At 38.2% G+C, this 17,615-nt stretch overlaps 2 protein-coding genes across 2 annotated transcripts; one reads left to right on the top strand and one right to left on the bottom strand.

Annotated features, from left to right (window-relative positions):
• On the top strand, positions 4,425-5,375 carry LOC109948035 (protein FAR1-RELATED SEQUENCE 5-like). Its single transcript, XM_020559932.1, has one exon. It carries the CDS (start codon positions 4,425-4,427, stop codon positions 5,373-5,375), a length of 951 nt encoding a protein of 316 aa, XP_020415521.1.
• On the bottom strand, positions 15,096-16,018 carry LOC109948034 (ubiquitin-like-specific protease ESD4). The gene is made up of 5 exons (XM_020559931.1): positions 15,956-16,018; positions 15,809-15,865; positions 15,552-15,690; positions 15,302-15,458; positions 15,096-15,219 (listed from the first exon to the last, which is right to left on the bottom strand). Exons 1-5 carry the CDS (start codon positions 16,016-16,018, stop codon positions 15,096-15,098), a joined length of 540 nt encoding a protein of 179 aa, XP_020415520.1.

The following is a 17,615-nucleotide window of genomic DNA, read 5'->3' as shown; positions in this document are numbered from 1 at the left end:
AACATTTGTTGTGGTGAACTAGAGGGTAGCTACTTTGATACCTTGTGAAGAATCTCTACAAGATATAGAAGAAGGCCTTTCCAAGGATGATAACTTGGAGACTTACAGGATCCGCCCCCAATTTCTCGGAATCCATGACGGACCCCATGATTTTTTAGACATCTAATCGATGTCGAGCCCACTTATTAAAAACATCCTCTTCTTTGAAATAAAGAAAAATGGGTCGAGACTCCTAACGAAATTTCGGCAGAGTCTCCTGAAAAATGAACTTTACCAAAATTTTCCACCTCTGCAAAACAACAGAAATAATAGTCCGACTGCTAGCATGCACAATACAATAGTACAAAGATTACAAAATAGGCCTCCGGCCTTAAATTCAACCATACACGGGCAATATTAGAGTAAGCTAAGAATCTTTAGTTAAACAACCAAAGTAGAAGTTTAAAAGAAACAGACAACAAGTGTCCTCCAATTTAGCCGACCCACAAGAAGAGGAAGGCTCGGCTTGACTGAGAGGGTCCTATCTGTTGAGTTCATAGAGCTTGAGTACCTATTTTGAAGAACACGAGGACTAAATTAATAAAAACACCTCGAATTAGCACTTTAAAACAAACTCCTAACTTTCCCGGGACTCAAAGTGTGTGTATGACTAACAGGGAGTTTCTAAGGCCAAACTAAGACTTTTCGAAATATGAAATGACCTCGGAAGATTCACGATCAACCGATTGGTCACACTTCCCATATTGGCCAAACAAGCCTGTGGGGCCCACTACTTCCGATTTCTGATCTGAAAGTTCTTATAGGTCCAAGATAGTGTACTAAACAAGTCCTGTCTCGATCGAGCAGTCAGAACTAAGCCAATCACACGATCGAATGACGATCGTTTTGCCTAACCCTAGACTAGTTGATTAGGAGTATCCGGGACTCCGATTCTCGATCCGTGAGTTCCTACATGACCTAGAGGCATAGAGAATATATTTGAAATTGGAACGGATCAAATGGTCCGAACCTATCGAATCCGGATATCGCATAATAGGTGCAATATCTGTTTGATAGTCAAACGGTAACCAATTCCAAATTCGAGAATACCGTCATGCTCATGACGATGTGGGGAGTGTTTTTGAATACAATGACGCAGTGGCCCATGCGCTGCCAGCAGTGCATGGGTGTCTTGAAAAAATTTTAGCGACAAAAAATTCACTAAACACCCAACAATATCTATTCCTACACGTTCAGACTAACAAGGGGAGTATGTTTGGGTCTTGGACCATGGCCAAAAACTGGCCGGAAATAGGAAAATCATGGCCAAACCCGTGAAGGTTTTGACCGGATATTCTCGGCCTCACAATGGCTGCGACAGCCACCAACGGTGTCACACAACCTAGGGAAAAGCAAGAGGGAGGAGAGAGCTACCTGATCCAAGTGGTGGCGCAACCTGAGGTGGCCGGAATCGTCGCTGGCGTCAATGGCAGTTTCTGTCGAGTTTTCCAGTCGCCACCATCGTTAGCCGACCTAGTATCGAGGTAGGAAAAGGGGTGGGATAGGTAGTGGCTAGAAAGGCGGTTCTTTTAGGACCGGAATTGTTGAATTTGGTCACCAAACGGCGATGATCTCGCTGGTCAAAGTGGTGGCATCGCGAGAGAGAGAGAGAGAGAGAGAGAGAGAGAGAGAGAGAGAGAGAGAGAGAGAGAGAGAGAGAGAGAGCTGATATGTTTTTAAAATCCAACTTCAAAAAAATTACAGTCGTGCCTCTACACTTCTGTTGACCGCAACTTCATTGTTAAAACTCCGATTTGGGCTCACTATGTGTCTATGAACTCATGAGAGCGAGCTCTATGCAATGGTGCCACTTAAATCCCAAAAATCCTTATAGATCAAAAAGTGACTAATGTGACCCTACCCCTAAGGGCAAAATTGTAATTGCACAATTAAATAAATTGAATAAAATGGTTAAATTGGGCTGGGGTGCTACAGAGACCATCCAAGAGAGCTTTAAGGGTAAGAAAGCTTCATCCGTTCCTCTTTTCTTTTTCTTTTTTTTGTGTGTGCATATAAGAGATTAGGCCTATAAGATGCTTGGCTAAAATTGGATAGACATTAGCTTAATAAGTTTTAAAGATTTGCTTCCGCTTCTTGAATGTTTGATTCATGTTTATTGTGGCTAATAATCCAATTGAATGTCTGACAGGGATGAGAAAGAAAGAACGGAAAAAAAGAAAAGGAGAAAAAAAGACATAGATAATTAGCCTTATTTTATCTTGATTTTTTGTTTATTTTAATAAGATTATTTACTCTCTTTTTTAAATTCCATGTGGCATAATATGTGTGTCCACGTAGACTCACTTATTGCCACATCAATATTTTAACGGAGTGATTGATGGATTGACTAACATATGTATTAATTGATGCAGAATTAAACATTATGTATTCTACTGAGACGAAAAAAAACTTATTGTATAGATGGATGTGAATACTATTCATAAGATAAATATGAAAATAAGTATATAAAAGTCTATCTGTAAACTGAAAACATCCGATTTTAGTTGCGGTTCCGAAATACCCCATTTCGACAAATGTAGATTGTCATTGGTTTTGAGAGTTTGGTTCGGTTACCAAACCAAACAGACCCTTACATAAGCATCTCAAAAAAAATTCTAGTCCAAAACAAGGGAATACTATCATAGTTGTATTGTTATCTTGCTAAACCAACAACTATAATCTCTTTGTTTTAGCACTCATATATAATTAAAGGCTTGTCATAGAAATAACTGGACATCAATTAAGGAACCTTTGAGTTATGCATCGTGCCCTTGTAAGTTGGTCTTTTTTGCAGTTCTATGTTCAAGTTCCATAAGGCTTGGTATTTGGTCATGTGGCTATTGGACTTCCATATGCCCTCTTTCACCACTACCTCCTCCACCACCACCACTACCACCACATGATTAGCGCATAACACTTTCAACATCATGTCTATTTTAGTCATTATTCACAATTACAACAGTTTTATATTAAAATTTATCAAACAGTTTTTACACTACTTTTTGCATCAACAACACTTTAAAATATTGATTACCAAACATGGAGTTGCTTTACTTTACAATAATTATTTTCACAGCACAGTAGAATCAACTTTTTTTAAAAGTGACAGCAAGAAAACCAATTCAAGGATGGTTTGGATCAGGTGAGAACGCTTATGTGCGAACATTACGTGAAAACACCGTTGGATCTAATCTAACCGTTGCATCACAAGCAATTGTAAATGTTGTATTAGAACGAGGCCTTCTTCTCTCTCCTCCTGCCAAAACATCGAGTCAGAAACAGAAGTCCCTTCCAAAACAGACGTCTCCTCCAATCCAGCTGTTCGTTTGTTCGAAGTGGCCAATTTTTTTATCAGCTTTGATTGAGCAAGACCAATAACACTGAAGAGAGAGAGCCCCTGTTATTCCTTATTCAATTCTAGGAAGAACACAGAAGTATTAGCCCTCATTTTTCTGGGTTCCTCATTCAGGCGAAAGAAAGTGTTCGTGTATTTTATATTATCATCTTTGTGGTTCGGTCTTTGTGGTTGGAACATTCATCAATCCTTGAGCAACGTCTTGAGTTGGAAAGAACATTCGTCAATCCTTGAGCAACGTATTGAATTGGAAACTAGTGACTGCGACTATTGTGTTGTTCTCTTGGTTTTGAAATCGTTGAGCACGGTCGAAACAGGGGTTGAGGAAGAAGAAAAGTGTTTAGGGTTGACGTCCAGATCTAAAAGGGCGACATTGTCATATTTGTAGAAATTTTGAAGTTGGAAATGACTCACGAGGTAAGTGATATACTGTATTTGTCAAGTTTATTATTGGGCATAAGCATGAGTTACATTAGTTTGTATGTAGGTCTTTAATATTTCACCAGAGAATCATTTTCGTATCATATATGTTAGTTAACATATATATTTTAAAGATCTTTATACTATATTTGTCAAGTTTATTATTGGGCATAAGCATGAGTTACATAATTTGGTATGTTGGTCTTGAATATTTCACCAGAGAGTCATTTTTATATCATATGTTAGTTAATATATATATTTTGAAGCTCTTTACACTGTATTTGTCAAGTTTATTATTGGGCATAAGCATGAGTTACATTAGTTTGTATGTAAGTCTTTAATATTTCACCATGGAATCATTTTCATGTCATATGTTAGTTAATATATATATTTTAAAGCTCTTTGAAAGCATGTGCCAATGTTGGTATGATGGTGGTGAATTCAGGGTTAAATTGCAAGAAGTGCAATCGAGTGTGAAGGACAGATGACACCGGAAGTAAGGTAAGAGTTGAAATTAAAATTGGGACTAGAATTTGATTGCTATGACAATGTATTCAATTTCTATAATATGTATGCTGCGGAAGCCAGATTCGGCATTCGGTGTTCTACAATGAGGACGTGCACACTGACAGGAGTGGTAACAAGGAAGGAATATGTATGTTGTAAACAGGGGTATGCGTTGATAAGCACTGTTAGTCATAAGAGAAGATGGCGAGGTTGTACTCGAACTGGTTGCAAGGCTAAACTTGTGATATTGAAGGTGAAATACAAGAATAAGTACATTGTTGTAGGATTCAATGAGGTACACAGCCATGACATGACCACAGTTGATAAAGTCCATCTATTGAGATCTCACCATAACTTAACAGAGCCTACAAAGGCCTATAGTGCAGATATGAGCAAAGTTAATATTCCGGTACATAAACAGTTAAACCTTCTTGAGGTGCAAGTAAGGGGATTGGAAAATGTTGGGTTTGTTAAGAGATATGTCTATAATTATATAAGGGACGTGCGTGGAGAGGTGATTGGCAATGATGCAGAACTGCTTAAGGAGCGTTTTATGGCTATGCAAGAAAAGAATGAATCCTTTTATTTCAAGATGGAGGTAGATTTGGAAGGAAGGATGGGTAATGTTTTCTGGTCAGATGCAAGGTCAAGACGAGCTTATGAGTTTTTTGGAGATGTGGTGGTATTTGATACGACGTTCAACACGAACCGCTATGGGATGTTCTTTGTGCCTTTGTTAGGCGTTAATAACCATCGGCAGACAGTGTTGTTTGGTTGTGCATTCCTAACTAGTGAAACCACGGATTCATTTGTATGGTTGTTAGAGGAATTCAAGAAAGCCATGCTAGGTGAGCCACCCAAAATGATCATCACTGATCAAGATGCAGCCATGTCAAAGGCAATTGCTGTAACTCTCCCGACAACATTCCATAGATATTGCATATGGCATATCTTGAATAAGATTACAGAGAAACCCGGCATTGGAGAATGTTTTTTGGAAATGAACAAATGCATATGGGGTATGGATAAGAAAGAAGAATTTGATGCGAAATAGGAGGAAATCATCACAAACAATGGGCTGCAAGATCATGCGTGGCTGAGCTCAATTCATGCTATGCGGGAGAATTGGGTTCCATCATATGTAAAACATGTGTTTTCGGCTGGAATGTCAAGTAGTCAACAGGCCAAAAGCTGTCATTCATTTTTCAAACAATATATTAATCGGAAAAACACATTAATGGAATTCATTGTACGTTTTGAGAAAGCTCTTGCTTCACAAAGACACAAGGAGTTAATGGCTGATCATGTTGATAACAATGAAAAGCCTCCACTGCATTTCAAACACCAATGCAACATCAAATGGGATGCGTTTACACTCGGGAAATTCTGGAAATGCTTGAGAGAGAAGACTTCGGAAGTCTTTTATGCTTGTTCGAACTTGTAGACAAAGATGAGACGCACTGCAGATACAAAGTGAATGAGAGGGTAAATCCGTGGGTAACACGGATGAAGGAGCTTGTGCATGATAAAGATGCCGATAAAGCTTATTGCAGCTGCAAAGGATTTGAATTTTGAGGTATTCCGTGCCGACACATCCTAGCATTCTTAAGAATGAAGCAGGTTGAGCACTTGCCAGACAAGTACATATTGAAACAATGGCTTCAAAGTGCGAAAAGCGATGTAATATATGATAAGAATCACAAAGAAGTTAACGATTACGTTGATGGTTTGCTTTTGGTTAAGAGATCGAAAGTTTGCAAAGTTGTAAGTGATTTGATTGATTCGGCTTTATTGTGTGATGAAGGTTTCGAGTTGCTAGAAAAATCTTTTGAGGACATTCGTGGGAAGCTTACAAGGTTGGTGTCATCAAGAGCTCATGTCGAAGAACCCAACTGAGATGTCAAAACTAGTTATCCCCAACTCAGAATCAAAGATCCACATCGAGTGAAAGTAAAAAGGCGTGTGAAAAGAGTTAAAGGAGAAAAAGAGAAGGCAGCGCAACGACATAAACGTCGGTGCACTGAATGTAGGAAGACTGATCATGATAGACGGAGTTGTCCAAAACTTGCAAGCCCGTAAGTGAATATGTGTTATATCGTGCTTTGAAATTTTTGTTGTTGATTTTTATTTTTTTTTTGGATGTGGCAGCTCTTCATCTTTTAACACAGAACTTGGTGGTCCAGTTGGTGAGAATTTGCAGCCCACTCAGAGCACGCAGGACAATGAACCTACTATGACAGAGTCATTTATGCAAGAGTTTGATTTCATGTATGGTCCCGTAGTTTGAGCACTTATTGATACTTATTTACATGTTTTTGAAAGTATCTGGAAGCGTTAGTGAATCTTAGGTAAATGCCTCATGTCTATTGATACTGGACTATGGTTTATTAAACACATAACTATCTGGAAGAGTTTGATTTCATTTATGGTCCTGGAGTTTTAACATTTATTGATACCTATTTACATATTTTTTGGTCGTGAACGGCACCATGCTTTCAATTCGTAACTCGAAGTTTCGGATCCATCTTTTGTTGAAGGTGGATGTCCCGGATGTCCTCTGGGGTTTGGGATTTTCAGAACCTGAAGCCCTTGCTTGACGGAGAACGAGTTTGGGGGAATCATGCAAGGGGTTTTCTACACAAATTTGCAATGGTTGCAATGAATATGAAAATATCAAAGGGAATCTTGAAACCGTGACTATGTGTGAGTAAGAGAATCTTGAAAACATCACTATGTCTCTGTAAAGTCTCAACCAACGAATATCTATGTCAGAGAATCTTGAAACAAATTGTCTCCCCACTGACAATGAATTAAACAAAAAATTGTGAGCACTATTATGAAATGAACGCTTCTAATCCGGAAGTTAGTGATCAAACTGTGATTGAACTCTAGGTTTGATAGTAGTGTAAAACAAAATAATAAGTTGCACGTAAGCATGATCGGGTATTAACATTAAAACAGTAACCCAGATCGGGCATTCACATTTAAACACTAACCCAGATTAGGCATTCACATTTAAACACTAACCCAGATCGGGCATTAACAAAAACAAACAACTACTAAGGGATTGCCTACGGATTGATACGACTATCACCAGTCATTATCGTGGCCTTTTGCTGGTTGGTGGCCTTGCTCTGTTGGGTGTGCACCGCTGGAGATGATTTTCTGTGCAACAGACGGGGTTATGGCGTCCCAGTCAATATCTTTGTGGACATCTACAGCGAATCGTTGGAATTTCTGAAAACCTTGGTTGAAAGCCACAGACATTGCCTGACCTTGGTTGTCGCCTCCTTTGTGGATGCTCAAAGATTCGTACATAGCATCCTTCTCTGTCATATGCAAATCCTCTGCTGTGTACTTTCTTCTTTGGGCACGAATTCTCTGCTTCTTTTTTCTGTAACGGGCTTTGTTAACTTGCCGAGTCAAATAAGCCAACTTCTGCTCAGCTCCAACACACTTTTGAGTCCAATAATAGACCAAGGAAGAGTTGTGTTCTAGTTTGTTCTTCATATCATTTATTTCCACAGCGGAATCATCGGAGTCCCCCTCACTTGCGGACGAGGCTGGAAGAGGCAGCGGTGGTGGTGGGGACCTTGGATAATTGGGGGCATATTCCCATGAGCCATCGGAGTCCCCCTGATTCGCTTTGGCGCTTGAATTGGCGGACATGTTGAAAAAATCATCAAATTGGGGGATTCAGCTGAAGGTTTGTATGCAAAAAAGACGTCTGGAAAGAAGAAAAGAGAGATGAAAGGCATGAGTAGCCCATAGGCATAAAACAACGTTTATATATCATGTAAGGAAGTTTTCCATTTTGTTTTTTCTCCTTTTGTCCCATCACTTTAATATATATATATATATATATATATTTTAAGTAATCAAAGTATTTGATTTAGTTAATCACAGGAGCCTCACATGATTAGTAAAAATGTTAGTACACACTTGAATTTTGATTTATCAAGTTTGAATGAGTTCGTAGCAATTTGCGAAATTTTTTCCCGATTTTTGTATATTTAGTTATGAATTTTGTAAACAAAATAGCAATATTAATTTAAATTCACACCGAAAGGAAGGATGTGGCAATGGCCACTGGCGTACACGTGTGCACCTACTGAAGGGGGATGCGGTCAGCTGTCGCCATGTGTGTTATTTCTTTATGTTTTAAATTTTTTAATGCAAAATTATTTTTAAAATGGTAATAAATAGGAGAAAAATCGGAAAATTGCCCGAAAAATTGCTTCCAACTCCTTGTGCCGTTACAAAACTGGGGGAAGCTATAAATCATCTAAAGTGATTATGAAAACTCAATTTCGTACTTAATTTCATCGATGTGACAATACAGAGTGAACACTCCATCTTTGGAATATGGTGATAACTTGCTTTCCTTTGAACCGTAACATTATATTTTGCAAAAATTAGAAGTGTACTTCCTTAATGTTCATTATCTAATTTATAAGAACACAAGTATCAGTTTCATTTGCTTCATATATAATTGTTCGGAAAAATATTTCTATATTTTCCCCTTTCAATTGATATTCACAATATGGTTCTTGTTATTTCATTGCTAAAATTATATATTTGAAACCAATAAGCAAACCTCTAAAATGCCAAGTTACGAACATAATTAGCTACCATATAAGTGATCAAATAAATGCTCAAACCTCAAAACTCACCCAATTACTTAAAAAAGGGGGAAACAAAAGCAGACTGCCAAATAAATTTATTCAGCACTGTATTTACTAATATATTTTTCTGCATAGCTACATTATTTTATTCAAATGACCCAAAATGGAAACACACAAGAGCATTTACCTCATATATAAATATGCGATGAACATACAGAGTATCAACTAAGTTTTATATTTTATATTAGTAGATTATATTGTATACAAATCTTAAGCCACAATACTTATTTATTTAGTTAACTTCCAACATATATATAAACATTGTTATATTGTCTTCTAAGTATGTATTCTATATATTTATTATGTTGTCTTACTACTCTTTTTTCTTTTCAACATAGTAGTTATATGATTGGTTTTTTATTCCCTAATGGGGCGGGCCATGGAAATGGCAAACCCATCCCTGATTCAACCCATTGACATCCCTTCTCAAAAGAGATAAAGCCAACCCTCCATTACTTGATTACTATGCGACATAAATACCTGGACTATCAATAAATCCACCTCTGTTGTTTCTATTCCATGCCTTTTAGGCATTATAAAATAACACAAAGAAATATGTGATCAAAAAATAATATAAACAAACTTCATAAAAGCACAACAATTTATGTAGACAAAAGTACGCTTGAAAAACCCAAAACAGTTTCCCCATTTGTTTACAGTTGTCCTTCACATCTTACAGTTGGATACATTACCTAAGAAATATGAACACTTCAAACCACATTGTTTACACCTTTAGGAGCCCACACAAAATGCCAAAAAACGTACCTAAAATGAACCACACATTTGTTCCAAACAAAATACTGAAAACCCCCAAAATGAACTTTCTCTAGCGACGGTTTACTCCATGGTGATCCCGTCCCAGTTGTAGCTTGGGACAACACATCGTGCAAACTCGCGGAATAACTCAAACCCTTTGCGTGCTTCTGCTTCCCTCATCTGCATAGACTAATTCGAAGTACTGAACCTTCAAACGCCTTTTCCTTTCGCAAGCCTAACCCTCACTTTCATTATTTGGACTAATCGAAGGTGGAATTTCACTTTCTTTTTCTCCTTCCCCAATGTTTCTTCATACCATCTTAAACGTATCTTCAGGCAAGTGGAGGTGCAATGGGAGATAAAATATTCCTACATTGGTATTTATAGAGCAGTCCCCATTTTCATTTTACCCGCCAAAATGCCAATGTTGACTTCAAGTGGGGAGCTGCAACTTTAGTTACCTTGAGAACTGGTGATGTCATATTTGCATTATTTGTATCATATACGATATTTTAATTTTCTTTACCTTTCATATTTAGCATCATATATTTGCGAAGATGAAACTGTTGACTTGGTCATGTTCAAATGTAAGTTACCTTCACAACTTGTGATGTGATATTTGCATTATAAGTACCACAAGCACATTTTTTTATTTCTTTATTGGTGATATGAGTTCATATTTAGTATCATATTTCAGAAGATGAAATTGTTTACTTGCTCATGTTAAATTCAAATTACCTTCATAATTGGTGATGTCATAAAACACTGTTTTCATTTTCTTTACTGTTAATGGTGCGTTCATATTTAGTATTATATTTCAGAAGATGAAATTGTTTACTTGCTCATGTTAAATTCAGATTACCTTCATAACTGGTGATGTCATAAACACTGTTTTCATTTTCTGTACTGTTAATGGTGCGTTGATATGATATTTAGTTTCATACTTGGCTATTAAATTATTCACATGGTCATGTTAAAATGCAACGAATTTTACCTCCATAAGTAGTGATGTGATATTTGCATAATCATTATCATAAAAAGTATATTTAATTTTTTGACTGCTGATGTTGATTATTAGTATCATAAATGCGAACACCCACGAGCTGTACCTAAGCATGGAGCCGCGAGAAGACCATTTTGCTGCCAAAACCTGGATCGGTTGGGAAATGAAGCCAATAATACATGATCTAAACCCAATGTTGTCTTCATCCATAGTTTAGGTGACGACGGTTCATTCCAATATATACCTTTCTTCCTGATTTGTTCAGACACACCGTTCATTATTCCTCCACATACCTTTTGCACTCCTTCTTCTCCAACAACCTAGATGGACATCCCAGACTTGGCATGGTTTAAGGTGCTGCTTTTGGTTGCAAAGCACTCCTCTGAAGATCTGTACAGCATGGCGGGGACATGCAAGTTATTTGAAGAAATGCTGAATGATCCTCAGGTTTGGCGAACCGTGTCTGTAGAGAAGTACTAGTGGCATCCTAACTGGTACGGGTTTTATCAAGAGAAACTTGTTGAGTTCTTGCACAAGTGCAAGGAACACAACAATCCAGAAATCATTTACAGAGAAGCTGTAACTCAATTCTTCATATTCAAAGATGATGAGGCTGTCAACAACTTCCGGATGGCGGCTAAGGCAGGGCATATGGAATCCACCTACATTGTTGGCTTGCTAGGGCTGGTGAACCCTACAGAGGTCGAAGAGGATGCGATGGAATTTTTGTGCCATCTAAGCAAAACGAAGAAAATTGACATGCAAGCATGCAAGGCATCAATTATGAACCGACGAATGAGGTATACAATTTCGGGCGTGGTGAGTCCTCCAACTCTTGCAACGTTTACTGCTAACAGAAATTTTTTTCTTAACTGCGGTAACTGTGAGGGTAATCGAGAGTGGTATTTCTCATGGGACTTGGCGGGCAACTACTCTGACACGGTAGCTGCCTGGAACTGCTGTGAACCCTGCAAATGGAAGAGGAAGCTGTACTGCTTCCAGCGCAAACTCCGTAGGGAGACCTGTTGGTTTTAATCAATTAAATATCCATGGTATGATATGTGTATTAAGGTGTGTTTTGGGTTTTGTTTGTTTTTATTTACAGGGGAAGTTTACCTTCTGCTTAATGTTTTTAATTCAAGGTCTGTTTATGGTAATGTTGTAGACGTTTGTGGTTTTAAGTCCTCTTTATGGTTTGAAGGTCTGTTTTTGTAATTGGTGCACTTTTAAGATCCAATTTAAGTACAAGTTTGTAGACGTTTGTGTTCCATAGGCCTTTGTAGCTTGCGTGCATATGTTTTGGATGGTTTTGGGTCCTATGGTTTGACTATGTGTTCTGAAATGGGGAATTGCTGGTTCCGATTTCCGAAGCAATCATTCGTTGAAGATGACAGACACCCAAATGCCAGGGAGGTTGCGTGTTGTCAACGCATGAGGGATTATCCTTTCAGTCAAACCGGGTCTAAGCTATCCTTGATCTTCTAAGATACTCTAGTGATCCTTTAATTACGTTTTCAATTTCCCCACATTTCCTGATTTGTCCTGCACTTGAAACGATATTTGAAATATAAAAAATAGTTTAAAAAAGAAATCCGAAATTCTATTTTCACTAATAAGAGTCTAGGGTTTGAAAAGTGTACTAGTGTTTTGATTTGCATCATCCAACACTAGGGTTTGTTCCCTAATTTTATTTTTCCCTCACACCAAAATCCGTTATTCTACTTTTAGTACGAAGTATTCATCCCGATACATACTTAGGAATCCCCCCCCCCCCCCCCCCCATTTTTTCTGAAATTCCTGTATTTTTTATGATTTTCTGAAGAAAAAAAAAAGGGAATAAAATACACACGGAATGCCAAGTGGCGGAGCTGGAGTGGGAAGCTGCAGACCTCAGCGACACGCGGCGCATTCCCATGCCGCCACACGCCCCTTTTCAAATTTTTTTATTCATTTCCAATTAAATATTCATTTAAAAATCGAATTTAAGGGGAAAAAATTCTAGAAAAAATCCTCCAGACTCATGACGACATTTCCTTCCATGAAATATCCGAGAAAAGGCCACGTCATATAAATATCCACACGGAATTAATGTGATCGAACAAATAAGAGTCTAGGGTTTCAAAAGTGTACAGGTGTTTTGATTTGCATCATCCAACACTAGGGTTTGTTCCCTAATTTTATTTTTCCCTCACACCAAAATCCGTTATTCTACTTTCAGTACGAAGTCTTCATCCCGATACACACTTAGGAATTTCCCCCTATTTTTTTTTGAATTTTTCTGTATTTTTTACGATTTTCTGAAAGAAAAAAAAAGGGAATAAAATACACACGGAATGCCAAATGGGGGAGCTGCAGACCTCAGCGACACGCGGCACATTCCCATGCCTCCACACGCCCCTTTTCAAATTTTTTATTCATTTTCAATTAAATATTCATTTAAAAATCGAATTTAAGGGGGAAAAATTCCAGAAAAAATCCTCCGGACTTGTGACGACATTTCCTTCCATGAAATTTTCGGAAAAAGGCCACGTCATATAAATATCCATACGAAATTAATGTGATTGAACAAATAAGAGTCTAGGGTTTGAAAAGTGTACTAGTGTTTTGATTTGCATCATCCAACACTAGGGTTTGTTCCCTAATTTTATTTTTCCCTCACACCAAAATCCGTTATTCTACTTTCAGTACGAAGTATTCATCCCGATACATACTTAGGAATTTCCCTCCATTTTTTCTAAATTACCTATATTTTTTTTACGATTTGTTGAAAAAAAAAAGGAATAAAATACACACGGAATGCCAAGTGGCGGAGTTGGAGTGGGAAGCTGCAGACCTCAGCAACACGCGTCGCATTCCTATGCCGCCACATGCCCCTTTTCCTTTTAATTTTTGTCTTACTTATATTTTCATATGATAAACGCCTTTAAGGCTATGGTTTAGGGTAAATAAATTATTAAAAATTCCCCACAGCAATGTTTTTTATTTTCCCGCTCATGTATTAGGGTAAAAAATATAAAAAAATATTCAACTTTGGAATTTCCCGCTTACGGATTGTCGGGACCAAAAAAGGTGAATTCAAACTTCAAACTCCATATATGTTTCAACCAAATAATAAAATCCAATTCCTTTTCAGAATCAGAGGAAAATAATTTGGGGGTTTTGACCAAATATTTGGAAGGGTACAATTCTTCTGTTTTCTTCATTTTCAACTCTGGGCAAAGCAATGTCGATTTCTTCATCAAACACTGAACCAAAGAGGTGTCGGCACTGCAATGCTGAGATGGTGAAGCTAGTTTCCAAATCCAAAAGGAATCTGGGCAGATCGTGTTGGAAGTGCTTCAGAAAATATGTAAGTATAATCTTCCCAAACCTTGTATGTAAAACCGAATAAGTTGTATATAATAAACAGTAATCCGAAACTGAAACTGCTCCAGATAAAAGAATATGGTCTGACATTGTAATCCCAGACTGAAAAATGTAGTTTTTTTTGTTTTTTTTTTTTAATAGGGAGCTACAAGGTGTAGTGGCTATGAATGGGTGACAGCAGCCAACACCCCAAATGAATCTGACATTCTAAACCAGGTGGATGTGAAGGAACTTAATGCTTATGCTGAAGTAATCCATATACTGAAGGGCATTCATAAAATCCTCATACTGCTGTTAGTTCTATCATTTCTAAATTTGGCTGTTAAATTGATGAAAAAGTAAGAAATGTTTTGGTTTTAAGTATATGTTATGTAATTTTGTAATCCGGACAGCTACATATAAGACATGTTTGGAAATGTAGAAATATAATTACGACTTCAGCACAATTAGTCAATGAAAAACTTCAACATTTCATATGCCTGCATCTTAACTTCACAATCGTGTTGCCCTAAACAAGATAGATTACTATTTATTCGACATTTGAAAAGAATCATGCATCATTTAGGGTTCGGGTTCAGCATACTGTCAACAATATGTGTTGAGGGTTTCATATAGCTTGTATTTGAACAAAATACAAAAACTAATTCTTTAATTTTAAGTGAAAAGGGGGAGTTGGATCATAAAGAAGACTTTGTTCCTTAACAAACAAGAAAACTACCTTTTCAAAACCTTACTAAAATAGAAAGGAGAAAGATGCGCTCAAGCATGCGAAGAAAGCTCTTCAAACTTCACTTATATTATTATAGAAAGATTTGTTTTGTAACTTGTGAATATAAGGTTTGTTACCAACAAAATTGCCACCCGATTAAATTAACTTTGCAAGTTCATATACTACACTACACCCTCCCAGTTAAAAACTTTGCAAGTTATAGTATCTCCTAATGAATCACAGCTACCAATATCCCTACAACAACTGTACAACGAGCTTCAACAAATAGAAGGGCATGACGTCATGGGAAATCTTGGCCAAGTCTATATTCGAGGTCAGAAACTCGTAGTATTTGAGGATGTACATCCCACAGTTGCCCCTGAAACATATCGAAGAAGCTGTGATTCATTGTACAACAAATCCATTTCATAAGACAATCCTTTAGGTGGAATATTACTCACCCGCCTACTTGTTGGGGTGCATCCATGACGCGAATAACTGGCCACTCACTTTTCAGAAGTAGACCGTCGCCAATATATCTAGATTCCTTTAACAACCGGGGCAGCATTTTCGTCACCAGCTGCGCAGCCCATTCGATGGCTTGAGTTCTGCACAGATCTATTTTTGAATCATATGCCCTTATCTCACACTCTTTTAAATCGACAACAAGTAAGATCTAGTGCTTCTGCCTTTGTAGGTTGAAGGGCAAACAAACGCAATTCACAGACGACCATGATTTAGCCAACTTAGGCCCTTCGCCCTTGACCATTCCCAGTACACCCTTGCTGTGCTGCCTGTCCTCCTTTCCCACATACGCCTTTATTTGCTTGTAATCCAAGGCAGCACATTTCTGTATAGTGGCACACGAGTTATGCATCATAATAGATACCAAATTTGAAAATAAACAATGCTTAAGAAATAATACAAACTTGAAAAGTGGTGTCCAGTATCGTCCAGTCAGAACCTACCCAGTTGCCAGAGCTCTCGTGGCGCTCCCGTAGCAAAAGCAAGGCCATGTCTATGTTCTACATAAAAGGGTTGTTTCCATTATCAAATCAATAAATCGCTACATAGCATGGGCATTTCGACAAAATCTCAAATCAATCAATGCTTACCGAGCCATCCAACCAACCATCCTTGGTCAGCAATCGAACAAAGAAGTTATGCGAACCTTCCATACCGTCTTCTCCACATAATCGCACATGTGAACTATATTTGCAAATCATTATTATTATCGATTCCGTTTCACCATTCACTCAATAACTAATCATAATAAACCATTTATATTTTACTAAGGATGACCAGTGGGAACTTACTTTTCTTCTTGTCCTTACTCCCAGCAGAATTTCGCAACCTCCAAAAGGGAATCATGAGGAACAGGCCTGAGGGGGGTCAGCAATTGTGTCCTCCAAAATGTTGGGAATCTCCCGACCTATCCATGGAGTTTCCCTCACCACTGCCTTTTGCCTCTTCATCGCAGGGCCAAGAATCTCACTCTTTCCCCGACCCCTCTTTTGCCGGACCCCAACTATAACATCTTCGCCACATTCACCCTCAGCAGTGGACATGTCAATCTTTCGAGGAGGATTCGTAAGAAATTTAACAAGGGTAACACACACCACACCCGGATCATCCCAATTTATATCCAGGGGCGTATATTGCACCTCTTCTTTAGCATTTTGTACACACTGCTCTCTCGATTCGGCTACTACACCATCCTCAGTTTTATCACTCTCCTCTCCAACATCCTCAGTCTTCTGACTCTCCTCTCCAGCATCCTCATCCTCAGTCTTCTGACTCTCCTCTCCAGCATCCTCAGTCTTATTCCTCTCCTTTCTAGCATCCTTAGTCTTATTCCTCTCCTCTCCAGCATCCCAGTCTTCCTCGCCATCCCCAGTCTTCCTCGCGTCTGCATGACTAGTACACTTTTCCAAGCATAAAACTCTCTCCTCTAGCTGACCCTTCTCACGGTGCAATATTGCAACCTCATTCCTCAACTGCTGCACAAGAGAGTTTAACTCATCAAGGTCCTTACATACCCGCGGACCTACACTGGGTGCATCACATTCAGGAACATCTGATCCCCAACCCCAATATGGTTGGCTCATCTCCAATTGACTTGGTCGTAAGAGGCGCAGTATAACAGGCTATCAAACAAATAGAGTTAACAGGTCATACACAATACTAAACAGCTTTCTTCATGAAACGAACTTAGTACTGAAATAAATTATTAACTACATACCTGTTTGCTTTGAAATATATAAGCGTTCAGCTTTCTAAACTCAGGCACTTTATCCATGGATTTCCACCAGCAAATTCGAGGGACTAATGCAGGTTCCTCAATCCGCTTACAATATCTAAGGGGGGGAATTCCCAATTCAGCAATTAATTCATACACCCAAATCTACAACAAATAGATTATCAAAGTCAGTACTTAATTACGAACTAAAATTTTACAAACACTAATTTTGAACTACATCATACCTGGAGAGCATAGCTCAATCCCTTTATACTTCATCCAGGTCTATTAATTCTTTTAGGCTTCTCATCTTCCACGTTTTTCTTCCCTTTTCTCACTAAACTCCGCACCGCCTTTTTTCCCTTTTTATGTCCTTTTCCCTTCCCATCATTCTCTTCATCACTCTCTTTCTTCCTGGGAGCAAACAACAGAGAATCTTGCAGAAACTCAAAAGATATAGATCTACAAGGATAATTATTGAATTCGTCCATTTTATGAACCAAATGTAAGTACTCCTCGTTTATCTTCACATTTTG

This window comes from Prunus persica, chromosome G3, assembly GCF_000346465.2.
Source record: "Prunus persica cultivar Lovell chromosome G3, Prunus_persica_NCBIv2, whole genome shotgun sequence".
NCBI classification, from domain to species: domain Eukaryota; kingdom Viridiplantae; phylum Streptophyta; class Magnoliopsida; order Rosales; family Rosaceae; genus Prunus; species Prunus persica.
Note: the sequence above shows the minus strand (reverse complement) of the source record. Positions and strands in the feature narration are given on the sequence as shown.